At 60.4% G+C, this 27,971-nt stretch overlaps 3 protein-coding genes across 5 annotated transcripts; all 3 read left to right on the top strand.

Moving 5' to 3' along the window:
• Positions 1–950: 950 nt before the first annotated feature.
• Positions 951–9,657, top strand: DNAAF3 (dynein axonemal assembly factor 3). Its single transcript, XM_081107169.1, has 12 exons — positions 951–1,037; positions 1,156–1,244; positions 1,542–1,684; positions 2,321–2,414; positions 4,747–4,904; positions 5,948–6,130; positions 6,227–6,352; positions 6,470–6,592; positions 6,886–7,015; positions 7,633–7,744; positions 8,593–8,667; positions 8,751–9,657. The coding sequence occupies exons 2-12, from the start codon at positions 1,160–1,162 to the stop codon at positions 9,160–9,162; spliced, it is 1,641 nt and encodes a 546-aa protein (XP_080963295.1). The 5' UTR covers positions 951–1,037; positions 1,156–1,159; the 3' UTR covers positions 9,163–9,657.
• A 761-nt stretch (positions 9,658–10,418) lies between these two features.
• Positions 10,419–15,835, top strand: TNNI3 (troponin I3, cardiac type). The gene is made up of 7 exons (XM_081107185.1): positions 10,419–10,579; positions 10,981–11,061; positions 11,576–11,617; positions 11,866–11,997; positions 12,530–12,619; positions 13,129–13,305; positions 15,709–15,835. The coding sequence occupies exons 2-7, from the start codon at positions 11,005–11,007 to the stop codon at positions 15,790–15,792; spliced, it is 582 nt and encodes a 193-aa protein (XP_080963311.1). The 5' UTR covers positions 10,419–10,579; positions 10,981–11,004; the 3' UTR covers positions 15,793–15,835.
• Positions 15,836–19,598: 3,763 nt separating this feature from the next.
• TNNT1 (troponin T1, slow skeletal type) lies at positions 19,599–27,971 on the top strand. 3 transcript variants are annotated; one of them, XM_081107183.1, is made up of 11 exons: positions 19,599–19,795; positions 20,061–20,093; positions 20,896–20,917; positions 22,076–22,139; positions 22,518–22,634; positions 22,903–22,980; positions 24,151–24,264; positions 24,929–25,038; positions 26,612–26,702; positions 26,835–26,875; positions 27,830–27,971. In XM_081107183.1, exons 5-11 carry the CDS (start codon positions 22,536–22,538, stop codon positions 27,873–27,875), a joined length of 579 nt encoding a protein of 192 aa, XP_080963309.1. In that variant the 5' UTR covers positions 19,599–19,795; positions 20,061–20,093; positions 20,896–20,917; positions 22,076–22,139; positions 22,518–22,535; the 3' UTR covers positions 27,876–27,971. The 3 variants fall into 3 exon arrangements, with proteins under 3 accessions (XP_080963309.1, XP_080963310.1, XP_080963308.1); XM_081107184.1 differs by lacking the exon at positions 19,599–19,795 and having other exon boundaries at positions 20,061–20,611; XM_081107182.1 differs by lacking the exons at positions 19,599–19,795; positions 20,061–20,093; positions 20,896–20,917; positions 22,076–22,139 and having other exon boundaries at positions 22,295–22,634.

The following is a 27,971-nucleotide window of genomic DNA, read 5'->3' as shown; positions in this document are numbered from 1 at the left end:
TTGTTTAGAGCATCATCCTGTGCACCGAAAGGTGGCAGATTTGATTCCTGGTCAGGGTACATAGCCAGGTTTTGGGTTTGGTCCCCATATGGGAGGTAACATATTGATGTTTCTCTCTCTGTCTTCCTCTCTCTGAAATTAAAAAAAAAAGGTATTTCCTTCATACAGGTACAATAGATGTAAATAACCTTAAGACCATAATAGTAAACATATAGTAAACCTAGAGGCCTAGTGCACGAAATTCATGCAGTGGTAGGGTTCCTAGCAGCTGCCACCTGCTGCCAAGGCCTCCCTCCCTTCCCCCGGTAGGCCCCGCCCCCTGGTCGAACTCCCGGACGACCTCCTGGTGAAGGGGACAATTTGCATACTACACTTTTATTATATCCCATAAGAAATTATGGGTTTTGAGTGTTACCTTTATTTTAATATAAGGTATTTAATTGAAATTTTAGTAATTCAGTAAAAACAACTTTAGTAATCACGAAGTGTGATACCCAGGTCACAAAATTCCTGAAAATGTGCAACCAGGGCCAGTGCTGGCTGGCCGTGACCCTCAGGTGTGCTTCCTGCCAGGTGAGGAGCCCTGTGCGGTAGTCAGGGTGTGAGGGGGCAAGGGGGCGCTGTAGTTTAAGGCCTAGGCCACCTCCGTTTAATTTGAATTAATCAAGATTCCGTTCAGTCCTTTCAAATTTTGAATCGGCTCAAGCTTCATTCAGTCCAGAAGTTAGGACTTCCCCAGGCTCCGCCCCAGCCTCTTCCAAGCACCGTCGTCATGACAACCGCGTCCTCACGCCCTCCTTTCGGGTAGGACGTGAGAGAGCGGAGCCACGCTCCTATTGGCGCAAAGTTTGAAGTGGGCGGGTTCCACTCGCTCGCATTGGTGAATTGATAGGGGCGCTGCCATCCCGCATATTCCCATTGATGGATTGATCAAAAGGGGCGGGGCTGTGGGCCGCGGGTGTGGGACTGGAGCCGGACCGCAGGGCTGCACCTGGGAGGGAGGGAGGAGAAGTCCTGGGATATTTGGAAAGATAAAGGTGAGGGGGGGTCTCACCTGGCGGAAAGGGCGAGAAATCAGGGGCGGTGAGATGGGGCGGGGGCGGGGGGGCGACGCAGAGACGATGTTCGGGGTTTCCCTGGATGTCTGTCCCGCAGGGCGATGACCACCCCGGCGGGCTCCGGCACGGGCTTCGGCTCCGTGTCCTGGTGGGGCCTGTCCCCGGCGCTGGACCTGCAGGCTGAGAGTGAGTCCCGCCCCCCCCCCCCCCCACGCCAGGACCACACCTGCCACCGCGGCCGCCTCCCCAGATGGTGCAGTAACGTTCTCCGAGGTTCCAACGGCGGGGGGCGCCCCCGAGTGGGCAGCCACACAGGTGGCCACTCTGAGGACTACGACTCCCAGAATGCTTAGAGGCACAGCTCCTTTTAGAACCTAAGGGGGAGTTGTGCAAGTTCTGCTGGGAGTTGTAGTCATCGTGCTAAGGGAGGCTGCCGAGGGCGCTCTTCAGGCCAGCAACCCTAGCCCGTTGTCGCCTCGCTAGGTCCTCCTGTGGACCCGGACTCGCAGGCCAATGCGCAGCACGGGACTCCCGAGCTAGATGTGCTGCTACTGGGCTCCGTGGACGGGCGCCACCTGCTGCAAACCCTGGCCCGGGCGGCGCGCTGGCCACGCAGGAGGTTTCACGTGAGTTGGGAATCTGGGGTATGAGAGGAGGAGGATGGAAATAAGAGTCCCGCCGGGTCGGTGTGGCTGGATCCAGCCCAGTGGTTGAGCATCGATCTAGGGAGGTCACGGTTCGATTCCTGGTCAGGGCACCTGCCCGGGTTGTGGGCTCCATCCTCAGTGTGGGGCGTGCAGGTGGCAGCCGATCCATGATTCTCTCTAATCATATTGATGTTTCTCTCTCTCTCTCTCTCCCTCTCCCTGCCTCTCTGAAATTAATTAAATAAAAATTTTAAAATAAGAGTTCAGATTCCCAAGTCCCTGGGGGAGAGGGAAGCTGAGGGCCTGGACCCCTAGGTCTGAGGGAGGTGGAAGCTGGGGCCCCAACGCATGCGTCCTGAGGAAGGAAGTGTCTGCAGCTGGGGATCCTGGGTTCAAGTGGGAGAAAGGAGCCTAAGGACGGGGTCTCCTGAGTCGTGCTGGGGAGGAGGGTCCCGAGAGCCCAGACCCTTGTGTTTGAAGGGGGGGGGGTAGGTGGAGGGGTTGGTGTACAGGATTTCTGGGTCCTGTAGAAGGAGGGGCCCGGGCTCCCACTCCCAGTCTCCTGGGAGTCAGAGACAGGGATCTCAGAGCCGCTCTGCCTGCCCATCCTCCCAGTTCTACGTGCTGGAGAACAATCTGGAAGCGGTGGCCCGGCACATGCTGTTCTTCAGCCTGGCCCTGGAGGATCCTGAGAAGATGGGACTGCAAGGTGAGTTGCAAGGACCAGGGTGGAAGGGCTTTCTGCGCTTCCCCCCCTCTCCCCTCCCTTCCTCATCCCTGCAGGGAGTCTGGCTTCCCAATGGTGCAATGTAAAACTTTGGCCATTGTTCCCCATTTCATCACTTCTCACTTATTGGAAACAATTCCAAGAGAGAAACCCATGCAAAACACTCGGAACAGTGCATGGCAGGGTCTACCCGTTCAAAACCTCCTCCAGCCGGAAAAGCCCAAGAGCGGTCAGGGGACTTCCGCAGCAAGAGCTAGTGAGTCTGCAGATACGGGGAGGGTTTGGTTGAGCTGAGAGTCCTGCCCCAAGCCTCCCCCAGTGAGAGGTGTGCACCCCAGGGAGCCAGCCTGGAGGAGGCAGCCTCCAAGGACGTGAGACTAAAAGGAGAAGAGGGCAGAGGAGGGTGGGGAGGGAGGCAGAAAGTGATAATTTCTCAGTAACAATTTCAGCTTAGCACCTAGAGCGAACTCTGGATTCAGACAAGCTGTGCTCACATTCTGGCTCTGCTCCACAGAGCACTTAAAAAAAACAACACCTATTCTAAATAATTTTTTAAAATATGGTTTTATTGATTTTTAGAGAGAAAGATAGAAACATCAATGATGAGAGAGAATCATTGATCGGCTGCCTCCTGCACGCACCCCCACTGGGGATCGAGCCTGCAAACTGGGGCATGTGTCCTGACCAGGAATCGAACCGATGACCCTTTGGTTCCTGGGTCGAGACTTGACTGCTGAGCCGCACAAGCCAGGCTATTCTAAATGTTTTTTAAAATATATTTTATTGATTTTTTTTACAGAGAGGAAGGGAGAGGGATAGAGAGTTAGAAACATTGATGAGAGAGAAACATCCATCAGCTGCCTCCTGCACACCCCCCACTGGGGATGTGCCCACAACCAAGGTACATGCCCTTGACCGGAATCGAACCTGGGACCCTTGAGTCCACAGGCTGATGCTTTATCCACTGAGCCAAACCGGTCAGGGCTATTCTAAATATTTTTATTATCTACTTCCACAGAGTACTTTTGAGGATTCAGATTCAAACACACACACACACACACACACACACACACACACACACACAGCAAAGCTCCTGCCTTCTGATATAGACTGAGTACATCTTAGCGATTATTGTTATCATTAATGTGGATGGCAGCTGTCAATCAGAGCCCAGGGCATTCATCATATATTGCACATAACTTACAGTGCACTCTGCATAAAGCTCTTGGCCAACAAGAACTAATCTAACTTTTATCCATCTAACTAATGGTATAGAGTTCTCTTTTTAAGGTTGTTAAACAACTAAGATGAACCCATTTAGATAGGTATCTATAATAATAAAAGTGTAATATGCTAATTAGACCGGATGTCCTTCCAGACAACCTTCCGATTGAAGCCAGGGCTGTGAGGGATGCCCGGGTCCCGGGTGCCAGAGGGAAGCCGGTGCCAGCAGCCGGGGAAAGGAAGGCCTACTCTTGCACGAATTTCGTGCATTGGGCCTCTAGTATTGATATAGATATATGCAGTGATGGCGAACCTATGACACGCGTGTCAGAGGTGACACGCCAACTCATTTTTTTGGTTGATTTTTCTTTGTTAAATGGAATTTAAATATATAAAATAAATATCAAAAATATAAGTCTTTGTTTTACTATGGTTGCAAATATCAAAAAGTTTCTATATGTGACACGGCACCAGAGTTAAGTTAGGGTTTTTCAAAATGCTGACACGCCGAGCTCAAAAGGTTCGCCATCACTGGATATATATGTATACAACTAAAGGTATATAGTTTTCTCTTGTAAGATTCTTATCGAAACTGAAACAATTTATATATAACAATTTTAACACACTTATCTCCGTCTCTATATAACTGTTACTTTTTAAAAATATATTTTTATTGATTTCAGTGAGGAAGGGAGAGAGAGAGAAACATCAATGATGAGAATCATTGATGGGCTGCCTCCTGCACACCCCCACCGGGCATGGAGCCCTGATGGGAAATGAACCATGACCTCCTGGTCTAACCTTTACCTGTTTAAGGCAAAGGGAATGTAAACAGGGCATTCAGGGTTGGGGTTACCGGGAGGGGCGGGGGGCTAGGCGAGGGTACCTGGGGGAGTGTAAGTTCTTCTTTGCCTTCTAGCTGTTGGGGCGGGTGGGGAGTTTGCCGGTTCTGTGGTGCATGTCCTATGACTCCTGATAAGATTCTGTACAGAACGCGTCATCCTATAGACAGGTTATGAGACGCTGCTGTCATTTCCGGGCCCACTCCTCCGCTCCCCGCATTGCTTCTCTCCCCGCTCCCCGCCCACAGAGAGGAGCGAGGCCTTCCTGGAGGTGTGGGGGAACGCGCTGCTGCGCCCCCCGGTGGCCGCCTTCGTGCGCGCCCAGGCCGACCGCCTGGCGCACCTGGTCCCGGAGCCCGACCGCCTGGCCGAGCAGCTGCCCTGGCTGAGCCTGCGCGCCCTGAAGGTGCCTCCGCCCGCGCCCACCCCTCTCCCCCCGGGGGCTGGGCGCCGCGGGAGAACGGGGCTGGGACGTCCGTCCAGAGCGCTGGGCGTGGATGGCGTGAGCTGGGGTCCCGGGAGTCTGCACCCCAGCTCCCAGCTCCCACTGTGGGGTTTGGCCTAGGGGCCCTCAGGGGGTGGCTTCTACTTTCTGAGCCTCCGTTTCTTTTGTTTCCGTTAATCCTCACCTGAGGACATTCTTTCCCATTGATTGTTATTTTTTATTGTATTTTTAAAAGAAGATAATTTAATTGATTTCAGAGAGGAAGGGAGAGGGAGAGAGAGCTAAAATATCAATACTGACGCCGAAACCGGTTTGGCTCAGTGGATAGAGCGTCGGCCTGCAGACTCAAGGGTCCCGGGTTCGATTCCGGTCAAGGGCATGTTCTTGGGTTGCGGGCACATCCCCAGTGGGAGATGTGCAGGAGGCAGCTGATCGATGTTTCTCTCTCATCGATGTTTCTGACTATCTCTCTCCCTTCCTCTCTGTAAAAAATCAATAAAATATATTTTAAAAAATCAATACTGAGAGAGAATCATGGATCGGCTGCCCCCTGCACCCGCCCCCCTCCCCCGCTCCTCCCCCTTGGGGTTCGAGCCTGCAACCCCGGCAGGTGCCCTTGACGGGGAATCAAACCGTGACCTCCTGGTTCGTAGGTCCACGCTCAACCACTGGGTTCCATTGATTTTGAGAGAAAGTGGAAGGGAGGGAAGGGGGGAGGGGGACAGTGAGAGAAACATGGATGCAAGGGAGACACATCCCCTGGTTGCCTCCCGCACACGCCGGGGATGGAACCTGCAACCCAGGTAGGTGCCCTTGACTGGGAATCGAACCCACGACCCTTCCGTGTGCGGGCCGACGCTCTGACCACTGAGCAACACCCGCCAGGGCAGAGAAAAGGGAGAATGGTGCCCACACCCTGGGGGGCGGAAGGGAGGGTCAGCCCGGGAAGGCGGCTCTCCCTGCAGCCCCCCCATCGCTCCCCGCCGCCCCCCCCCCATGAGCAGTTCCGCGAGCGCGACGCCCTGGAGGCCGTGTTCCGCTTCTGGGCCGGCGGGGAGAAGGGGCCCGAGGCCTTCCCCATGGGCCGCCTCTGGGACCTGCGGCTGCGCCACTACCTGGGCTCCCGCTACGACGCCCGGCGCGGAGTCAGCGACTGGGACCTGCACATGAAGCTGCACGACCGCGGGGTGAGGGCCCGGGGCCGGGGCCGGGGCGGAGGGGGCCGGGCTGGGCCCCGCGTACAGGGTTCACCGAGTCCCCTCTCCGCCCCCCGCCCCCCGCAGGCCCGCGTCATCCACACCAGCGAGTTCCGGCGCTGGAGGGACACGGGCGTCGCCTTTGAGCTCAGAGACCCCAGCGCCTACCAGATGCCCAACCGGACTCTGGCGTCCGGTCGCCTCCTGAGCCACGTGCGTGTCCACGCCCCGCCGGGGCGCGCTCCATCTTTGGGGGGCGGGAGGGGGGAACCCAGGAGGCCAGGTCCCCAACATCGACCCCGCCCGCCTCCTCTGGCCTTGCTTTCCCAGCGCGGGGAGCGCGTGGCAGCGCGAGGGTACTGGGGCGACATCGCCACGGGGCCCTTCGTAGCCTTCGGCATCGAAACGGACGACCAGAGCCTCCTGCGGACCAGCAACGGGCAGCCGGTCAAGGTGTGCGCCCGGGGATGGGCTCCCAGGCCCCGCCCCCTGCAGTCAAGGCCACGCCCCCTACGCCCCAGGCCACGCCTATCGGGTCCTGGGCCCCGCCTCCACAGCCTAGGCTCCACCCTCTCCATTTCCTAAACCCAGTCCCGGGAATCCGAGCTCTCTGCTCAGATGCTAGCTCTGGGGGGTGGCGGGGCACTCAGGGGTGGGAGGGGTGGGAGGAGTGACGTACCCCAAACCCCTGCCTGCCCCCGAGGTCCTAACCCAGCGTCTGGCCACGCCCCTTCCCCCTCCCACAGACGGCGGGCGACATCACGCAGCACAATGTGACAGAGCTGTTCCGCACCCTGGCCGCCTGGGGGCGCCCGAGCGCCGCCCAGGGAGACCCCCAGGAGGTGCCAGACGAGGCGAATGGAAGCGGGGAGCCCGGTAGGCGAGGGACTCGGCTCTCCCCCTGAAGATGGGCGGCGGTCTCCGGGCGGGGGGCAAAGTGGACACGTCATCTTCTGGGGCGAGTGGGACCCAGACCCCGCCCCGGGCTTCGGGCCCCAGGGGTTTCAAGCACCAGCGCACTGACCTGGTCCCCGGGGCCTGGCCCAGTGGGCGGCCTTCCTCCTCTCTCTCCTCTTTGTAGGTCTCCCCTGGTCTTAGCACTCCCAGTCCCAATGCTAGAATCCTGACCCTGGCTGCAGAGGCTAAGGCTCGGAGGCTAAGAACATTCTGACACGGTGCTGGGCCCCAGGTCACGTTTGGAGAGACACCCCTCTCCCCACATCTGACCATGCCTCCTTCTGACCATCCCCAACCCAGCCCTCCACCGCGTCTGGGTGCGCTGTCCAGCCACGGGCCACTCACTCTCTTTCCCTCTCTCAAGTCTCAGTTGTCTGGTCTGTAAAATGGGTTTCTGCCTACCAGGCCGGCCGGCCCAGACATTTCCCCAGGAATCCACCGAGGAGAAAGGCTGAGAAAGGGCTTCCAGAGGGCCGAGCCGGGTCATCTACCAGCTCTGTGTGTCCCCTCACTCACTGTGCCGGTCTCCCCCGCAGCCCCTGGCCCGGCACCCTTCACCGTCCACTTCCTGCCCCTCGGCTCTGCCCAGACCCTCCACCACAAGAGCTGCTACAAGGGTCGGTTCCAGCTCCTCTATGTGGCCTGTGGGTAAGACGGCCAGGGGGTCTGGGCTTCCCTCTGCAGCCCCTCCACCCTTCGACCCAGGAGTCCAGGCCCCAGCCCCTCCATCCTTCGACCCAGGAGTCCAGGCCCCAGCCCTCCTCCCTCAGACCCAGGAGCCCAGGCCCCAGCCCTCCTCCCTCAGACCCAGGAGTCCAGGCCCCCAGCCCCTCCTCCTTCAGACCCAGGAGCCCAGGCCCCCAGCCCCTCCTCCCTCAGACCCAGGAGTCCAGGCCCCCAGCCCCTCCACCCTTCGACCCAGGAGTCCAGGCCCCAGCCCTCCTCCCTCAGACCCAGGAGCCCAGGCCCCAGCCCTCCTCCCTCAGACCCAGGAGTCCAGGCCCCCAGCCCCTCCTCCTTCAGACCCAGGAGCCCAGGCCCCCAGCCCCTCCTCCCTCAGACCCAGGAGCCCAGGCCCCCAGCCTCCTCCCTCAGATCCAGGAGCCCAGGCCCCAGCCCTCCTCCTTCAGACCCAGGAGCCCAGGCCCCCAGCCCCTCCTCCCTCAGACCCAGGAGGCCAGGCCCCCAGCCCCTCCTCCCTCAGACCCAGGAGTCCAGGCCCCCAGCCCCTCCTCACTCAGACCCAGGAGGCCAGGCCCCCAGCCCCTCCTCCCTCAGACCCAGGAGTCCAGGCCCCCAGCCCCTCCTCACTCAGACCCAGGAGGCCAGGCCCCCAGCCCCTCCTCCCTCAGACCCAGGAGCCCAGGCCCCCAGCCCCTCCTCCCTCAGACCCAGGAGCCCAGGCCCCCAGCCCCTCCTCCCTCAGACCCAGGAGCCCAGGCCCCCAGCCCCTCTTCCCTCAGGACCTCATCCCTCCCGTGCTCTCTCTGTCCCAGGATGGTCCATCTTCTCAGCCCTGAGCTCGGGGCCTGCGTGGCCCCTGGGGGACGCCTGGTTGTGGAATTAGCCCGGTGAGTCCGTGGAGCGAAGGGCAGGGCACCAGGCTGGGGACCGAGAGCCGCCGGGTCCCCTACCACCGGCATCTCCATCTCAGGTACCTGGTGGACGTGCGGCCGGAGCAGCTGCGGGGATTCTCCGACCGGGTTGGGGAACTGGCTCAGACAGCGGGGTTCGCCCCACAGCCCGGGGCCGGGCCCTCGGAGACCTTCGCCCGCTTCTGCAAGTCCGGGGACTCAGCTCCCCGAGGCCCTATGATGGAACCCGGGACTCCGCCCCCTGCAGCCCTGGCCCCGCCTCCTGATATCCTGGCTCCGCCCCCTGAGGCAACAAACCCGACCTCCGAAGGCCTGACCCAGCCCCTCCAAGGTCAAAGCCCCCCTGAACCCCTCAAACTGCCCTCAGAGTCTCAGGCTTCTCCACTCGAGGCATTGGCTCCGCCCACAGGGAGTCAGAACCCCCAAACCAGAGAGTCTGAGGGGACCCTCAGAGACCACCCCCCCACCTAACTTCTCAAGTCAGGTCCTGGGGTTGGACCGGCCTCTGGGACACTCAGCTACACCCTCCACATTCTCGCTCAGCCCCAGAGGTGTTGCTCGAATTTCAGACTCCATTTCTGAGATTCTATACAGTGGGGCCTTGACTTACGAGCGTCCCGACTAACGAGTTTTTTGAGATACCAGCTGTCTCTCGGCCGATTTTTTGCATTGAGTTGATAGAGTAATTTGAGTTAACAAGCTCCTTAACGAGCTCGGTCTCGGAATGAATGAAACTCGTAAGTCAAGGCCCCACTGTATTCTGTCCCTAGGATTCTAGATGGTTCTCTCAGAGGTCCACACTCCACTCCCCAACACTCGAATCGCAGCCAGGAGACCGGGCCCTGGGTCTCAGGTGCTCTGCGGGGTCCCCAGGTGTCCCCTGCCCAAGCGGGGGTTGGGGATGTCTCCTCTCCCGCGGCTGCTCAGCACCCACGTTCCAAATAAAGTCAGCAGAGGCTTCTCTGTGTCCCTGTGTCCTGTCCTTAGTCCAGCTCCAGGGCTGGGGGAGGGGAGGGGCCAGGAGAGGTCAGGAGAGGACAGACAGCGGAGACCAGATTCCTGGTTTTCCAAGTGGAGGGGGAGTGGCTTTCCCAGTGCTGGGCCTGAGTGCCCCGCACCACGCACGTGGATCCTCAAATAAGTCAACACAATGTATTGCGTGGCAATGGCTTCCGGCACTGACACCCACCATCAGGTGATGGAAAAGACAGACAGGCTCCGCCCTCATGGAGGTGGCAGTTTAGTCTAAGGGAGGAGGGGCTGGGGTGCAGACTCCAGGGTCTGAGGGAGGAGGGGCTCGGGGCCTGGACTCCTGGATCTGATGGAGGAGGGGGTGGGGCCTGGGCTCCTGGGTCTGAGGGAGGAGGACTGGGGGCCTGGACCCCTGTGTCTGAGGGAGGAGGGGCTGGAGGCCTGGACTCCTGGGTCTGAGGGAGGAGGGGCTGGGGGCCTGGACTCCTGGGTCTGAGGGAGGAGGGGTTGGGGGCCTGGACTCCTGGGTCTGAGGGAGGAGGGGCTGGGGGCCTGGACTCCTGGGTCTGAGGGAGGAGGTGTTAGGGGCCTGGACTCCTATCAGAGTGAAGGGGCCAGATTCCCAGGCGACTCTGTTTTTGGATAATCTAGCTGGAGTACTGCCCGCCCCACCCCTCACGCGCCCCGTTATCTCGCATCCTGGGCAGGGGGCGGGGGGAGCAGTATATTTAGTCGCTGTCCTCGCCCTTTATCAGTGTCCTCAGTGAGGCTTGAGCGGCCCGGACGAGACTGAAGTCCCTGGGGCCTTCAAGGTCACCCCGGACGCCCCCTCGCTGACTCTCCAAGAGCCTCTCGTCCCTTCTCTGCCCCCTCCAGCTCCTGGCCGGAGTCTCAGCATGGCGGACGAGTGAGTGCAGCCTGTCCCCTGAGCCCCAGGCACGGGGAGGTGGGCGATCTCCTGCAGGGGTGAGGGCTGCGGTCTGGACCCCTGGCCTGAGAAGGGGGGTGGGAGGTCAGGAATCCTGGAGGTCGGGATGCGGTAAGAGTTTGAGAATCAGACTCCTTGGACCCGAGACTGGGAAGCTGGTGGCAGGACCTGTTGGTCAGAGGGGCTTCCTGGGATCCCTTTGGAGGCGGACTGGACAGACCACAGGCCCAACATGAACCCCCTTTCCTGCTTTCTCTCCCCCCAGGAGCGGCGATGCGGTGAGAGCGGGATGGGCTGGACCCCCGGGCGGGGCGGGGCGGGGCGGGGCGGGAGGCAGGGAGGGGGGCTGAGGGTCCGGGTGGTGACGCGGCTCGGTCCCCTGATCCCAGGCTGGGGAACCCCAACCCGCTCCCATGCGACGGCGCTCTTCCGCCAACTACCGCGCCTATGCCACCGAGCCGCACGCCAAGGTGAGCCGGGCCCGCGCGGTGGGCGGGGCCGGGGCGGGGCCTGGATTCAGAGTCTTAGGAGGCTACCCCGCACCGTGGGAAAAAGGGGCGGGGCCGTGGCCTTCAGGGAGGCGGGGTTTGGGCCTTGGGCGGAGCCCCAGTGGATGACGGAAGTTTGAGGGGTGGAGTTTCGCACCGAGCCGGGCTCGGATTGGTGAGCGCTGCATATGGGCGGAGTCTCGCACCGGACCGGGCTCGGATTGGTGAGCGCTGCCCATGGGCGGAGTTCCGTTGCTCGTGGGAACCGCGGTTGCTCGTGGGAACCTGGGTAGGCCTCTGGGCGGGGCCTACCCAGAGTCAGGGGCCCTGATTGGTGGTTGGGACTGAGAGGCGTGGCCTCTCGTAAGCCGAGTGCTGGAATTGGAGGCGGGATCAAATCTGGACCTGGCTTGAGGGGCGGGTTCTTAAGCCCCGCCCACTGCCTACCTGCGCGCCCCCCTTCCTGCTCCTTCCTCTCTCCATCTCATCCCCGCAGAAAAAGTCGAAGATCTCCGCCTCGAGAAAACTGCAGCTGAAGGTGAGACCCGGCCTGGAGAGGCAGCCTAGGCGTCCCTGGGGGGCGGAGCTTGAGGCTTCGAATGTGGGAGTGGGTGGGGCTTGGAGTGTTGGGGGCGTGGTTTTGCGGCGAGCCTAGGAATGCTGGACCTTGAGGGGGCGGGACCCGGAAAGACCGAAGGCCAGAGCTGGCATTAGAGGACCGGCAGCCTTCCAGCGGGTCTTCTTCCCGCTCCCCACCGCGGGTTGAGGTCCAGCCTCCTCTCGCAGACCCTGATGCTGCAGATAGGGAAGCAGGAGCTGGAGCGCGAGGCAGAGGAGCGGCGCGGGGAGAAGGGCCGCGCTCTGAGCACGCGGTGCCAGCCCCTGGAGGTGGCCGGGCTGAGCTTCGAGGAGCTGCAGGTACAGGCTCGAAGCAGGGTCCCCTGCCCAGCCCGAGGCCCTGGGCTCCTCTGTCCAGTCTTGCATCTTGGGGCTCGGGTACAGTCACTCTCCTCCCCCTTCCGCCCAGGACCTTGGGGGCCGGATCTCCCAATATTTAGCCTCAGGAGTTCAGACATGTGTGTGGCCTGCAAGGTGCCTACAGTCTCAAAACCCAGAGGGCGGTTCCTCTGTCCCTAATTCTGTAGATTCGCAGGTTTAGTGGCTCTGGAGTTCGGCTTTGTTCTCAGCTTCCCAGAGACCAGCTTCAGTCTACTTCACAACCAGATATTCACCCCCAGCCCCTCAGACCCAGGAGTCCAGGCCCCAGCCCCTCCTCTCTCAGACCCAGGAATCCAGGCCCCCAGTTCCTCCTCCCTCACACCCAGGAGTCCAGGCCCCCAGCCCCTCCTCCCTCACACCCAGGAGTCCAGGCCCCAGCCCCTCCTCCCTCACACCCAGGAGTCCGGGTGCCCAGCCTTCCCCTACCACATAAGCCACATTTCTTTACCAGGACTTGTGCCGGCAGCTCCATGCCCGCATAGACAAAGTGGACGAGGAGAGATACGATGTGGAGGCAAAAGTCACCAAGAACATCACGGAGGTGGGAGGCATGGGCATTGTGGGTCCCGTCAGGGTGTGAGGCAGTGTCTGGGGCTGTGGTCTCAGCCCGGCCCCTTGTGGTGGAGGATCCCAGGTCAGCTCCGTGAGTCTGGCAGGGAGCGAGCAGAAGGTTGGCTACCATATGGCCAGGCCCGGCTGTTCCAGGCAGGGGAGGTGGGACAGCAGAAAATATGTGAAATGTGTGCCTGGAGCGCCAGGTGTTGGTAAAGGAGCTGAGGTGTGGACTGCAATGAACCGTGAGATGCCTGTTGCTGGGCGGGGATGTGTCACTGGTTCTCAGAGAGACGTGGCTGGGCCGATCTGGGAGGGTTTCCAGGTTGGGATGGGGAGCTGGGATTTTACCCCAGAGGCAGTGGGAGCCTGAGCTAGGAAAAGCCTGGATGGGGCCTGGGTAGGGATAGGAGGCCAGGGGAGGGTGGAGGAGTGGTGGGAGGGGGAAGTGGAGGGAGAGGTCTCCACCTCCCCTTGCCCCCCCCCCCCCCCGCCCAGATCACAGATCTGACCCAGAAGATCCTTGACCTCCGGGGCAAGTTCAAGCGGCCCACGCTGCGGCGGGTGCGGATCTCGGCGGATGCCATGATGCAGGCGTTGCTGGGGACCAAGGCTAAGGAGTCCTTGGACCTGCGGGCCCACCTGAAGCAGGTGAAGAAGGAGGACACGGAGAAGGTGAGTGTGGCTGGGCCCGGAAAGGGGACCCAGCGGAGAGGGTGTGGGGGCAGCGGTCCCAGGGCCTGGCCTGAGGGGAGGACTTTTGGAATTTTGGGGAGAAGACTCTGGTGAGGATTCTTCAACAGGAAGTAGAAGGGGGAGACTAGAAGTGCATTAGGAGAAGGGAAGTAGCTTGGAGTCAGAATGGGAATGGGGGTTACAGGAAGTGCATGAGAGAAAAGAGACAGAAAGTGCACAAGGGAGATAGGAAGTGCAGAAGGGAGACAGGAAGTGCAGGAGGGAGACAGGAAGTACAGGAGGGAGATAGGCAGAGCAGGAAAAAGACAGGAAGTACAGAGGAGAGACAGGAAGTGCAGGAGGGAGACAGGAAGTACAGGAGGGAGACAGGAAGTGCAGGAGAGAGACAGGAAGTACAGGAGGGAGACAGGAAGTACAGGCGGGAGATAGGCAGTGCAGGAGGGAGACAGGAAGTACAGAAGAGAGACGGGAAGTGCAGGAGGGAGACAGGAAGTGCAGGAGGGAGATGAGAAGTGCAGGAGGGAGACAGGCAGTGCAGGAGGGAGACAGGCAGTGCAGGAGGGAGACAGGAAGTGCAGGAGGGAGACAGGCAGTGCAGGAGGGAGACAGGAAGTGCAGGAGGGAGACAGGAAGTGCAGGAGGGAGACAGGAAGTGCAGGAGGGAGACAGGAAGTGCAGGAGGGAGACAGGAAGTGCAGGAGGGAGACAGGAAGTGCAGGAGGGAGACAGGCAGTGCAGGAGGGAGACAGGCAGTGCAGGAGGGAGACAGGCAGTGCAGGAGGGAGACAGGCAGTGCAGGAGGGAGACAGGAAGTACAGGAGGGAGACAGGAAGTGCAGGAGGGAGACAGGAAGTACAGGAGGGAGACAGGCAGTGCAGGAGGGAGACAGGCAGTGCAGGAGGGAGACAGGCAGTGCAGGAGGGAGACAGGAAGTGCAGGAGGGAGACAGAAAGTGCACGAGGGAGATAGGAAGTGCAGGAGGGAGACAGGAAGTGCAGGAGGGAGACAGGAAGTGCAGGAGGGAGACAGGAAGTGCAGGAGGGAGACAGGAAGTGCAGGAGGGAGACAGGAAGTACAGGAGGGAGACAGGCAGTGCAGGAGGGAGACAGGCAGTGCAGGAGGGAGACAGGAAGTGCAGGAGGGAGACAGGCAGTGCAGGAGGGAGACGGGAAGTACAGAAGAGAGACGGGAAGTGCAGGAGGGAGACGGGAAGTGCAGGAGGGAGACAGGAAGTACAGGAGGGAGACAGGCAGTGCAGGAGGGAGACAGGCAGTGCAGGAGGGAGACAGGCAGTGCAGGAGGGAGACAGGAAGTGCAGGAGGGAGACAGGAAGTGCAGGAGGGAGACAGGAAGTGCAGGAGGGAGACAGGAAGTGCAGGAGGGAGACAGGAAGTGCAGGAGGGAGACAGGAAGTGCAGGAGGGAGACAGGAAGTACAGGAGGGAGACAGGCAGTGCAGGAGGGAGACAGGCAGTGCAGGAGGGAGACAGGAAGTGCAGGAGGGAGACAGGCAGTGCAGGAGGGAGACGGGAAGTACAGAAGAGAGACGGGAAGTGCAGGAGGGAGACGGGAAGTGCAGGAGGGAGACAGGAAGTGCAGGAGGGAGACTGGAAGTACAGGAGGGAGACAGGCAGTGCAGGAGGGAGACAGGCAGTGCAGGAGGGAGACAGGCAGTGCAGGAGGGAGACAGGAAGTACAGGAGGGAGACAGGAAGTGCAGGAGGGAGACAGGCAGTGCAGGAGGGAGACAGGCAGTGCAGGAGGGAGACAGGCAGTGCAGGAGGGAGACAGGAAGTGCAGGAGGGAGACAGAAAGTGCACAAGGGAGATAGGAAGTGCAGGAGGGAGACAGGAAGTGCAGGAGGGAGACAGGAAGTGCAGGAGGGAGACAGGAAGTACAGGAGGGAGACAGGAAGTGCAGGAGGGAGACAGGAAGTGCAGGAGGGAGACAGGAAGTGCAGGAGGGAGACAGGAAGTGCAGGAGGGAGACAGGAAGTACAGGAGGGAGACAGGCAGTGCAGGAGGGAGACAGGCAGTGCAGGAGGGAGACAGGAAGTGCAGGAGGGAGACAGGCAGTGCAGGAGGGAGACGGGAAGTACAGAAGAGAGACGGGAAGTGCAGGAGGGAGACAGGAAGTGCAGGAGGGAGACAGGAAGTGCAGGAGGGAGACTGGAAGTGCAGGAGGGAGACAGGAAGTGCAGGAGGGAGACAGGCAGTGCAGGAGGGAGACAGGAATTGCATGGATCAATGTGGATGGGATGTTGAGGGGCAGGGAGCGCTCCAGACCCAGACCCTTGGTCAGACGTCCAGAGTGGCCCTGCGGGCTGGAGGGCAGCTGGAGGATATTTGAGGGAAGGCATTCTAACCTCTGACCCCGTTTCCCAGGAAAACCGGGAGGTGGGAGACTGGCGCAAGAACATCGATCTTCTGAGCGGCATGGAGGGCCGCAAGAAGAAGTTTGAGGGCTGAGCCTCCCGCCCACCCTGAGGAATAAAGCTGTGTCTGAGCTGGGAGAGGCTGTGTGTGTGCCTGCCACGTGGGGGCCTGGGTGTGGGAGTCCGGAGAACCGAGGGCCAGGCTCCCGGAAGCCACAGGCACATCAGGGCAGAGCTGGGTCTCCAGCAGGGGGCGTTCTGGGCTCCTCTGCCCTGGGTGGAGGGCACAGGGATGCTGAGACCCCAAAATACACAGAATGAAAGCGAGAGGGGGAAGCCGGGTTCATGGGAAGAAGTGCAAAGGACCGGAAACTGGAGAGAGAGACACAAGGGCAGGGAGACGGAGCTGAGACAGAAATGAGGGCTCCCGGAGGGGTGACTGCAGGGACACAGACCCAGAGGAGCTCAAAAGGGGGGGGGGACAGGGACACAGAGCCAGAGAGAGACAGACACAGGGTCACAGACAGACACCCAGGAGACCGGGAGACAGGCACCAAGAGAGGCAGACACACAGGCTCCCACGGATGCAGCGACAAGAGAACTTCGGCCAGTGATCTCAGTGGTGAGAGCACTGGCCGGAGCACTGCCAGATCTTGGGTTTGATTCCTGGCCAAGGGCACCGACCTGGCTGCAGCTTCCATCCCCGGCCCCAGGTTGGGGCAAGTGCGGAAGGCAAGCAATCCATGTGTGTCTCTCACATCCATGTCTCTCTCTCTCTATTCCTCCTCCTCTCTCCCACTCTCTAAAACATCATTGGCAAAATATCCTCAAATGAGGATGAACAAACAAGCAAAAGAACTCTCAGAGGGACATTCGGAGTGAAGAACAGAGACGCATGGAGAACCCAAAGCAGAGGCCCAAAGGGAAAGGCGGAGACATGTATAGAAAGGGAGATGGCATTGCAAACGGGGGGGGGGGCGGGGGGGGCGCGAGGAGAGACACCCACAGGCCCGAGGGGGGCGGGGGTGGGTGGGTGAGGGGTGAGGCGCTCCCTCGCCAGGGCTGGCTCCCCTGGAGGTCAAGGTCCTGGCTTGGCAGGGGAGGAGGGAGGGAGATACCAAAAAAGGTCCCTGTCAGATGGAGGTGGGGGGCAGGGGATAAGGTCGTGCGGGCCTGACACCCCTCCCTCGCCCCTCCCCCCACGCACACCTGCTTCCCCGCTTTAGTGCCTGTTGTCACCAGGGTGGAATCCCGGTGGCAGACAAAGGGTGGGGGCGGGGAGGGAGGGGGGAGCCAGAGAGATGGATGGAGACACACACAGTGGAGAGTCACAGAGACAAAGGAGAGACAGAGATAGAGAGACAGAAAGGGGGACAGGAGCCGTAGAAAGGGAAACTGTCCGCGCACCCCTCATCCACATGCACTCTCGCCCTGGCCGGTGTGGCTCAGTGGATAGAGCCTCGGCCTGCGGACCGAGGGGTCCCGGGTTCGATTCCGGTCAAGGGCACAGGCCCGGGTTGCGGGCTCGATCCCCAGTGTGGGGGCGTGCAGGAGGCAGCTGATCCATGCTTCTCTCTCATCGTTGATGTTTCTGTCTCTCTCTTCCTCTCTGAGATCAATAAAAATATTATTTCTTAAAATAATGCGTTCTCTAAGGGCCTCTGTGTGCTAAGCCCAGGGGCTGCAAAGCAGAGAGGGCCACCACGGGTAGTGCCACAGGGCGGCGGGGAGCACGGGGTCCCTGGCCCAGCCCTGAGCCCCCAGGAGGCGCTGATGGGGTGCAGAAGGGTCTCAGCAGCCAGCAGGGCCTGGATCGCTGACATGGAGCCTGAGTGGGGGCAGGGCAGCCTGAGGGGGGCTTGGGGGGGGGGAACTAGTGTTTGGGGAAAGGAATTCTCCCTCCCCCTGGGGGCGGGGCCGAGCTCACTATAAAAGGGGTGCTGCAGCTGCCCCTCACGTTCATGCCTCTGCAGACCCAGCCCTAGGTAAGGCTTCCTGCGATGAGGGCGGGGTGTGGAGAAGAGGCATGAGGCAGAGGGGCCTGGAGATGAGCTTTGGGGGACACAGAATCTGGGGGAGCCTGGATTGGGGGGTCCCAGAAAATAACCTTAGGCCCTCGGGAGCCGGAGTCAGGGAATCTCAGAGCTTGGGGGTGTCTGGGCTTGGATGTCAGTCCAGTGGCCTGGAGGTCAGGAACAGGGGGTCCGAACCGGGTTCTAGGAGCTGAGGGGTCAAGGTCTGTGCTCTTGGGACTGGAGGGGGCGGAACCTCTCGTGTCATCATCAGGGGCTTCGGGAATCGGGGCTCTGAGGTTGGCACGGGTGTTGGGGTCTTACGATCACGAGGTTTCAGAGCTCAGGAGGTGCCAAACCGGGGTCTCTGAGTCGGGCCAGGCCTGGTGAGCCATACACTGGGCGAGTCAGGATCTGTGGGCACTGGGGCTTAGGCACCTCGGGGCCGGGGGGTGCCAGGGATTGGGGGGGTCTATTTAGGGGTGAGGGTGAGGCCTGCGGAGAGACGCTGCTCTTGGGGCACCCTGCCTCCCCCCAGGCTGGGGGTGAAGGTGAAGGAGACGGGTGGGAAGAGCCCAGCCAGAGGGGAGGGGTGGGGTCAGGGGTGGGAGAGGACCTCGCCCTCCCGGCCTTTGGGTGTCTTCTCCCAGGAGCCCCCACCCCCCCACACACAGACGAGACCCTTTTTAGGAGATGTCCCCTGTCTTCCTGTCATGACATTCCCCCGAAATAGCCCCTGGGGGTGGGGCAGCTATTGTCTTCAGGCGCCCTCTGTCCCCAATGCCTTCTCCTAATCCCGCTCAGATCGGGTTCCCAGGGACGTGTCATAAGACAAAAGAGGACAGCTGGGGGGGGGGAGTTATGGGGGGGCCTGGCCCGCACCTCCCCAAGCCCTGTGTCCTCACTCGGCTTAGGAGTCAAACCCCAGGCCTCAGACCCAGGAGTCCAGGCCCCCAGGCCCTCCTCCCTCAGACCCAGGAGCCCAGGCCCCCAGCCTCCTCCCTCAGACCCAGGAGCCCAGGCCCCCAGCCTCCTCCCTCAGACCCAAGAGTCCAGGCCCCCAGCCTCCTCCCTCAGACCCAGGAGCCCAGGCCCCCAGCCCCTCCTTGGGGACTCCCCCCCCAACTCCCCCTGTTCTCTGTGGTCCTCAGGTTGCACCAGGATGTCGGACACGGAGGAGCAGGAATATGAGGAGTGAGTGATGCTGGCGGGAGGGCGGGGGGCTGGAGAAGGGGGGCCCCTCTCCCTCCTCCCAGGTGTCTAACTCTCTCCCCCTCCCTCTTTCTCTCCCCCCGCCCCCATCCCCGTCTGCAGGGAGCAGCCCGAAGGTGAGTGGGAGGCGCCGGCCTTGGGGGCGCAGACCAGGTGGGTCCCCGGGGAGGGGCGGTGCAGAGGGGCCGGCGAGCCCACCCTCCTGGTTTCCCGAACTGTTTCTTGTTTCTTTTCTTTTTCTTTTTTTAATAGATTTTTTTAAAAATATATTTTATTGACTTTTTACAGAGAGGAAGGGAGAGGGATAGAGAGAAACATCGATGAGAGAGAAACATCGATCAGCTGCCTCCTCCACACCCCCCACTGGGGATGTGCCCGCAACCCAGGTACATGCCCTTGACCGGAATCGAACCTGGGACCCTTCAGTCCGCAGGCCGACGCTCTATCCACTGAGCCACACCGGCTAGGGCTCTTTTTTCTTTTTAATGTATCTTTATTGATTTCAGAGAGGAAGGGAGAGAGAGAGAGGGAAACATCCATGATGAGAGAGAATCATGGACCGGCTGCCTCCCGCACGCCCCCTAGCGGGGATGGAGCCACACCCCGGGCCTGTGTTCCGACCGGGAATCGAACCCGGGTCCCCTGGTTCCTAGGTCGCGGCTCACCCACTGAGCCAGGCGGCGGGGTTCGGGGCGTTTCCATTGCGACCTCCGCGCGGCCAGTGGGAAAGCTCAGTGCCCCCCGCACCCCGACCCCCCGCACCCCCAGTCTCTGCCGCCCCCCGCCCCCGACTCCCGGGGCTCCTAACGGCCTCTCCCCTTTGCCCCCCGCCCCTTCCAGAGGAGGAGGCTGCCGAGGAGGAGGAGGAGGAAGGTGAGGCCCCGGACCCCGCAGGCTGGAGCTGGACGCGGGGCCGGGGTGGGGGAGGGGGTGGGGGGGGGGCGGGGACCTCTGTCCCCCGGTGGCAGCCGGGGTGGGGGCCCCCGATGGCCTGGGTTTCAGTTCCTCTAATAGCCTCTCCCCTCTCTCCCCTCCCGCACCCCGCACCCCGCACCCCGCACCCCGCACGCCGGCGTGGCCGCTCCCGCTCCCCGCACCTCCCTCCCCCCACCCTCGCTTCTCCCCTGCGCCTCCCCAGCCCCCGAGGAGCCGGAGCCGGTGGTAGAGCGAGGTAACCGCGGCGGCTTCGCTTCCCGAGAATGGTTTCGGGGCTCCCCCGGCACCCTGATATCCTCGGGAACCAGACGTCCCCAGGGACTCTCTCCCGCCCCGCCCCGGACGCGGTCCTTTAAGCCGCGAGAGCGCGCGCCCCCTGGCGGTCGGGAAGGGAATCGCCCCGCGGCGACTGGAGCCCTTTCCCTTCCGCCTTAAAGGGACCGACACCCAAGCCTTCTCCCCGCCCCCTCCCCGCCGGGAGGGGAGCTCACAGAAGGGTTGGGTGTTTGCGGGGAGGCACCCGCCCCCACCTTCACCCCCGACCCCGGCTGCCACTTTTCTGCTCCATATACATTCGAAGGTCAGGGCCTGGGTTGCAGAAGGGTCAGGCGCCCGGAGTCTGGGTGCCTGTGTCCCCCCCACCCCCCACCAAGGGCTGGGGGCTGGGGACCCCGAATGAAGAGAGGGCTTGCGGGGGGGGGGGGGAGTTCCCCTGCACCGGTAGGTCCGGAGGAAGGAGGGCAGGAGCTCTGGGTATGTCGAAGGGGGAGGGCCTGGGGTCTGGGGCTTGGCTGCTGGGTCCCCAGAAAGGCGGGAGGGGTCCCCATGCCGGTTCTGAATGTATATATGACGCGTGTGACCCTCTTTTTTCCTTTGCGGCCACCCTGGTTTCCCTTCCCCCGTCCCCCCCCCATGCCCTCCCTGACCCCCCAGAGCGGCTGGAGGAGGGAACTGGGCTCCCAGGGGCAAGGCTTGGGGGTTCCCTCCTCAGCCCCCCATGAGCTCTGGCTAATTCTCTGTTTGCATCCTTTCACCAGAGGAGGAGCGCCCCAAACCAAGGTGAGATCCTAGCGGGGGTGTGTGTGTGTCCCCCAATCACATCCTCCTGAGTATGTTGCCCACCTTCAGGGATAGGGTGGGAGGGGAGAGAGAGAGAGAGAGAGAGAGAGAGAGGGGGGGGGGGGAGGGGTGACCGCACCCCTGCAGCCCTGCCCAATACAAATATAATGCAAGCTCTGCATGTACCAGTAACCTTAAATTTGACCATTTTTACCCTAGCCGGTGTGGCTCAGTGGCTAGAGCCTTGGCCTGCAGACTGAAAGGTCCCAGGTTCAATTCCAGTCAAGGGCACATGTCTGGTTGTGGGCTCGATCCCCACTAGGGGGCGTGCAGGAGGCAGCCAATCAATGATTCCCTCTCATCATTGATGTTTCTATCTCCCTCTCTCTCTCAAATCAATAAAATCTATTTGAAAATATTTTTACGAGCCGCATTTTACAAAGTAAGACAAAACACATAGAACTAATCTTTTTCCTCCTCCCAGAAATATTCTTGTTGATTTCAGAGAGGAGGGAGATGGAGAGAAACATCAATGATAAGAGGAAATCATGGCCCTGACCGGTTTGGCTCAGTGGATAGAGCGTTGGCCTGCGGACTGAAAGGTCCCGGGTTCGATTCCGGTCAGGGCATGTATCTTGGTTGCAGGCACATCCCCAGTAGGGGGTGTGCAGGAGGCAGCTGATGGATGTGTCTAACTCTCTATTCCCTCTCCCTTCTTCTCTGTAAAAAATCAATTAAAAATATTTTTGAAAAAAAGAGAGAAAAAAAAAAAAAGAGAGAGAGAGAGAGAATCATGGACCGGCTGCCTCCTACAGGCTCCACACTGGGGATGGAGCCTGCAACCCCGGCAGCTGCCCTGACCGGGAATCGAACCAGGGACCTCCTGGCGCACAGGTGGCCGCTCAACCACTGAGCCACACCGGCCCAGCTAATCCCAATATCGTATTTATTCAACCTGTGATCTGTGACATTTCATCATTGCAACATGTAATTAACATAACACGTGAGAGTAGTTTGTTTGTAGCAAGTCCTGGAAATCAGATGTGTGTTTCCTTGAGTCCCTGGGATTGGGGGGACCCAGAACCCGGATAGCTGGTGGCGGGGAGTATCAGGGACCCCCAACCCTCACCGTCTTCCTCTTCTTCCCCCTGCCCCCAGCCGCCCCGTGGTACCTCCACTGATCCCCCCGAAGATCCCGGAAGGGGAACGTGTGGACTTCGATGTAAGTAACCCCCTCTCCCCCCTCCGCCTTCCAGCAGCTGCAAACCCTTAGGCTGCCTTAATGCAAATTAGAAAAAAGAAAAAAAAAGCCAAGTAGGGTCCGAACACGGTGCTTTGCTGCCACCTGCTGGGCATTCTGTGAACTGTCAACGCCGCGGATTCCTGCGGGGAAGGGCGCCCCACTTGAGCCTCAGGGGCGCTGCCCGCGAATGATGGGGCTCCCACGGGAATGATGGGGCCCCCACGGGAATGATGGGGCCCCCACGGGAATGATGGGGCCCCCACGGGAATGATGGGGCTCCCCCCCTAATGATGGGGCCCCCACGGGAATGATGGGGCTCCCACCGGAATGATGGGGCTCCCACGCCGCGTCCTGCAGGACATCCACCGGAAGCGCATGGAGAAAGACCTGTTGGAGCTGCAGACGCTCATCGACGTGCACTTCGAGCAGCGCAAGAAGGAGGAGGAGGAGCTCATTGCGCTGAAAGACCGCATTGTGAGTCGGGGTGGCGGTGGGGCCCCCCCAAGTCCTCCCTCCCCCCGCCGGGTGGTGCCATCCTCTGGGTCCTGGGGGGATAACGGAGAACAGGTCCTGTCCAATCCCGTCCCGAGGCCGAAACATTAGGAAATGGACCCACGTCTGGCCACACGCAAACGTGTGCATTTTTTTTTTTTTTTTTTTTTGCTCTGGACCTTGACTGCGGGGTGGGGGGTCGCGGGTGGGTGGTGGTGCCTGCACCCCCTCATTCTTCTCCGCCCCCCAGGAGCGGCGCCGGGCGGAGAGAGCGCAGCAGCAGCGCTTCAGAACCGAGAAGGAGCGGGAGCGGCAGGCCCGGCTGGCGGTGGGTGCCTCCCTGGGGGAGCCCCAATGTTCCTTTTTGCGCTGAGCTGGGCTCTCCAGTTTCCATTCATGATATTCTCTGGGGTCCCCCCAAGGTCCTCACACTGTGTTACTCAAGGACCTTTCAGGTGGAAGGAACAGGAACCCCAACCCAGGCCGGGTTCAGCAGGAAGAAAGTTCTATTGGCTCCTGTCAAACAAAAGTCTAGGGCGATCCTGCTTCAGGCATGGCTGGATCAAGCAACTCAAACAAATCTACCTATCATCTATCTATATCTATCTATCATCTATCTATCTATCTATCTATCTATCTATCTATCTGTCTATCTATATAAAAGCATAATATGCAAATTGACTGGACTCGGAGCAACTGGTCAGCTACGATGCGCACTGACCACCAGGGGGCAAACGCTTAATGCAGGAGCTGCCCCCAGCCCACAGGCCCCAATCACCCAATGGGGAACCGGGAACCGGGGGTGGGTGGCAGCGGTCGCAGGCGGTGCTGGGGCCTGATTGCCCTGCCAGTTGCCCCCCACACAGAGGGCAAGCTGGGGGGGGACGGTGGGGGGCAGGGAGATGGGCCCTGATTGCAGGCCAGGCCTAGGGAGCCTCCCTGTGCACGAATTTCGTGCGCTGGGCCTCTAGTACTATCCTAAAGACCCAGTGTTTCTTTTCCCATCTTTCCATGGATGTCTGGGTGACCAACTCATCCCTGCTTGCCGGGGGCTTCCCTGGTCTGAGCCCTGATAATCCTGCATCCCGCCTGTCCCAGGCAAACTGGAGTGGTCCCCCTGTCCCTAACTGGTGAGAGTGTTTGGAACGCGCCCATGGCTTCAGGCCTTGGAACCGCGATCTGTGGTGGCATCCAGGAAGCGCCCCCTAGGACCACTTTTAAGGACTGGGAGTAGGGTAGTGTGGGGGGCAGAATAAGGGTGTCCCCAAGCAGCTCACACCCTGATTCCTGGGACCTCCCGCGGGAAAAGGGACTTTGCAGATGTGGCTGAGGGTCTGGAGACGGGGAGAAGGTCTCGGGTGATCTGGGTGGGCTCAGTGCCCTCACCGGGGTGCTGGTGGGAGGGAGTCAGAACGGTCGGGGATATTTGACGAGGGAGGGAGGGCCCAGGAGCAAAGGGGGAAGGTCAGGCCTCGGGGTTGAACCCCTTTTCCCACAGGAGGAGAAAATGCGGAAGGAAGAGGAGGAGGCCAAGAAGCGGGCTGAGGATGACGCCAAGAAGAAGAAGGTCCTGTCCAACATGGGGGCCCATTTTGGGGGCTACCTGGTCAAGGTGAGCTCAGCTGCCTGGGGCCTGAGGTCTAGGTTCCCAGGGAGGAGGTGACTGAGGGAGGAGCTGGGGGACCCCCTCCTGGGTCTGAGGGAGGAGGGCTGGGGACTCCTGGGTCTGAGGGAGGAGGGCTGGGGACTCCTGGGTCTGAGGGAGGAGTGCTGGGGGCCTGGGCTCCTGGGTCTGAGGGAGGAGGGGCTGGGGGCCTGGACTCCTGGGTCTGAGGGAGGAGGGCTGGGGACTCCTGGGTCTGACGGAGGAGGGCTGGGGACTCCTGGGTCTGAGGGAGGAGGGCTGGGGACTCCTGGGTCTGAGGGAGGAGGGGCTGGGGGTCTGGGCTCTTGGGTCTGAGGGAGGAGGGGCTGGGGGTCTGGGCTCTTGGGTCTGAGGGAGGAGGGGCTGAGGGCCTGGCCTCCTGGGTCTGAGGGAGGAGGCTGGGGGTCTGGACTCCTGGGTCTGAGGGAGGAGGCTGGGGGTCTGGACTCCTGGGTCTGAGGGAGGAGGGCTGGGGACTCCTGGGTCTGAGGGAGGAGGAGGGGCTGGGGGCCTGGATGCCTGAGGTCCTGGGGGAGATGGCGGCCTGGATCCCGGGCCCCTGGGTGCTGACGTGGGGAGCCATCTGGAGGATTCATACCCCAACTCAAGGCGTCCCCTCCCCAATCCTCAGGCAGAACAAAAGCGGGGGAAGCGCCAGACGGGGCGGGAGATGAAGCTTCGCATCCTGTCTGAGCGGAAGAAGCCTCTGGACATTGACCATTTGGGCGAGGAGCAGCTCCGGTAGGTGGGGAGGCCTGGGTGTGAGACAGGGAGCTGGGGACCCTCCGCCAGATCCGGGGCGCAGACGCCGGGTGCTGTGTGGCTTTGGGCCAGTGTCTCCCCCTCTCTGGGCCCCTGTAGCCTCCTCTGTGAAACATGTCAGGGATACAGGGCCCACTCTTTGTGGGTGCCGAGACCCATGAGTGAAGGTCGGCAAGATGACATTTTACATCCGTTGTCTCACCCTACAACAGCTCAGTGCGGTAGACTTTTATCAGTTAAGAATAAGTTGGGCCCTGGCTGGTTTGGCTCAGTGGATAGAGCATCAGCCTCTGTACTGAAGGGTCCTGGGTTCAATTCCAGTCAAGGGCACATGCCCAGGTTGCGGGCTTGATCCCTAGTAGGGGTCATGCAGGAGGCAGCCCATCAATGATTCTTTCTTATCATTGATGTTTCTATCTCTCTCCCTCTCCCTTCCTCTCTAAAATCAATAAAAATGTATATTAAAAAAAAAAAGAATAAATTTGGCACTCGGCCAGTGTGGCTCAGTGGTTTAACATCGGCCCAAGAACCAAGAGGTTCCTGGTTCAATTCCTGGTCAGGGCACATGCCCAGGTTTCGGGCTTGATCCCCATTAGGGGTCGTGCAGGAGGCACCTGATCAGTGATTCTTTCTCGTCAATGTTTCTATCCCTCTCCCGTCTTCTCTTCTGTAAATCAATAAAAGTATACCTCCTTGCCCTGATTGGTTTGGCTCAGTGGCTAGAGCATCGGTCTGCAGACTGAAGGGTCCCAGGTTCGATTCTGGTCAAGGGCATGTACCTTGGTTTCGGGCACTTCCCCAGTTGGGGGCGTGCAGGAGGCAGCTGATGGATGTTTCTCTCTCATCGATGTTTCTAACTCTCTATCCTCTCCCTTCCTCTCTGTAAAAAAATCAATAAAAAATATATATATTTTTAAAAAAGTATACCTCCTGCTCGCACCCACACTAGGGCTGGGGGTGGAGCCTGCAGCAGAGGTACTTGCCCTGGACTGGAACGCTCCAACCATTGAGCCAAACTGGCCAGAGCTCTTTCCCGGTTTTATTTCTACATTTAAACATATATATATATATATATATATATATATATATATATATGTATGTATGTATATATTGATTTCAGAGAGGAAGAGAGAGGGACAGAAACACCAATGATGAGAGAGAATCATTGATCGGCTGCCTCCTGCACACCCCTCACTGGGGATCCAGCCCCCCACTGGCATGTGCCCTGACCAGACCTCCTGGTTCATAGGTTAATGCTCAACCCCTGAGCCACGCCCGCTGGGCCGGGCCATTCCAGAGCCGGGGTCCCTCGCCATGACCTCATTCTCACATTGGGGGAATGTGAGTCTCCATTTCGGGCTGCGAGAGAGCGGGCTGAGATTTTCAAACCCTTTGCTTCGATTCACGTTGAGCATCTTCCCCTCAAATGTTACCGCACTGGCAAAACGAATACCACATCCCGAGTCGTGCTGTGTGGCTGCGGACAGCCCCCTCGCCCTCTCTGAGCCGGGGCGTGGCCCAGCCCCATCCTCAAACCCTGTCTGCCCCCCAGGGCCAAGGCCCAGGAACTGTCCGACTGGATCCACCAGCTGGAGTCGGAGAAGTTTGACCTGATGGAGAAGATGAAGCAGCAGAAGTATGAGGTGAGACCCGGCTGGCCTGGGGCCAGGGGTCTGGGCTGGGGCTGGGGCAGGGCCAGGCGGGCGGGTGGACGGGCAGGTGGACGGGCCTGTCCCCCGCCGTCCCAGCATCGCCCTCCCTCCCTCCCTCCGCAGATCAACCTGCTCTACAATCGCATCAGCCACGCCCAGAAGTTGTAAGTGTGACTGAGCCCCACGCCCTCGCTCCCCCTTGCCCTCCGCCCCTTCCTCTGGCTTTGTCCCTCGTCCCCTGTCACTTCTCTCTAACCTCTTCTCTCTTCCGGGGCCTCCATCACCATCGCCATGTCCCCCTATTTTTGAAAAAATTGATTTCAGCCCTACCTGGTTTGGCTCAGTGGATAGAGCGTCGGCCTGCGGACTGAAGGGCCCTGGGTTCGATTCCAGTCAAGGGCATGTACCTGGGTTGTGGGCTTGATTCCCAGTGGGGGGCATGCAGGAGGCAGCCGATCCGTGATTCTCTCTCACCATTGATGTTTCTCTCTCTCTCTCCCTCTCCCTTCCTCTATGAAATCAATAAAAAAATTTTAAAAAATTGATTTCAGAGAGGAAGGGAGAGGGAGAGAGAGAGAGAAACATCAATGATGAGAGAGAATCATTGATCAGCTGCCTCCTGCACGCCCCCCACTGGGGATCAAGTCGCAACCCGGGCATGTGCCCTTAACCGGAATGGAACCCGGGACCCTTCAGTCCGCAGGCCGACACTCTATCCACTGAGCCACACCAGCCAGGGCCATGTCCCTCTAAGTCACGGGTTCTCAAGGATGGAGGTGACCTTGCCCCTCAGGGGGCGTCGGGCAAAGGCTGGCCCGCTTTTGGCCGCCCCCCCTGCCCGGTGCTCCTGGCCTCCAGTGGGCAGAGGCCCCGGAGGCGGCTCAACACCCTCTGGGGCCCAGGACAGGGCCCCAGAGCAGAGACACGGCCCCCAGTCATGGGCGTAACTCCAAGCAGCACCCCCCAGCACCTCAACTCAGCACGGACACCCACCCCACGTGACACTGGGGTCTTTGAGCATGAACCCCGCCTCTGGGCATGGAGGGCGGGCCTCTTGAGGGTCCCATCTCAGAGGTCTGAGCAGCCCTCCCTCCTGACACCCCCGCCTTCTCCCGCAGCCGGAAGGGGGCAGCGAAGGGCCGCCTTGGAGGCCGCTGGAAGTGAGGATGGGCGGGGGGCCACCCCGAGGCATCCGAGCCCCTGGAGTTCTTGTCGCATCTGTGTCCTGAAATAAAGGCTCCGCCTGCGGGCACCTGCTGA

This window comes from Myotis nattereri (assembly GCF_964212035.1).
Source record: "Myotis nattereri genome assembly, chromosome: 15".
NCBI lineage: Eukaryota > Metazoa > Chordata > Mammalia > Chiroptera > Vespertilionidae > Myotis > Myotis nattereri.
This window is presented reverse-complemented; position numbering and strand designations above follow the sequence as displayed.

Coding starts and splice junctions, on each gene's coding strand:
- DNAAF3 (XM_081107169.1), top strand. CDS start 1,160: ATGACCACCCCGGCGGGCTCCGGCACGGGCTTCGGCTCCGTGTCCTGG. Junction 7,745..8,592: donor CTCCTCTATGTGGCCTGTGG/GTAAGACGGCCA, acceptor TCTCTGTCCCAG/GATGGTCCATCTTCTCAGCC. Junction 8,668..8,750: donor CTGGTTGTGGAATTAGCCCG/GTGAGTCCGTGG, acceptor TCTCCATCTCAG/GTACCTGGTGGACGTGCGGC.
- TNNI3 (XM_081107185.1), top strand. CDS start 11,005: ATGCGACGGCGCTCTTCCGCCAACTACCGCGCCTATGCCACCGAGCCG. Junction 11,998..12,529: donor TGAGCTTCGAGGAGCTGCAG/GTACAGGCTCGA, acceptor TTTCTTTACCAG/GACTTGTGCCGGCAGCTCCA. Junction 13,306..15,708: donor AGAAGGAGGACACGGAGAAG/GTGAGTGTGGCT, acceptor CCCGTTTCCCAG/GAAAACCGGGAGGTGGGAGA.
- TNNT1 (XM_081107182.1), top strand. CDS start 22,488: ATGATGGGGCTCCCACGCCGCGTCCTGCAGGACATCCACCGGAAGCGC. Junction 22,635..22,902: donor TTGCGCTGAAAGACCGCATT/GTGAGTCGGGGT, acceptor TCCGCCCCCCAG/GAGCGGCGCCGGGCGGAGAG. Junction 25,039..26,611: donor TTGGGCGAGGAGCAGCTCCG/GTAGGTGGGGAG, acceptor TCTGCCCCCCAG/GGCCAAGGCCCAGGAACTGT.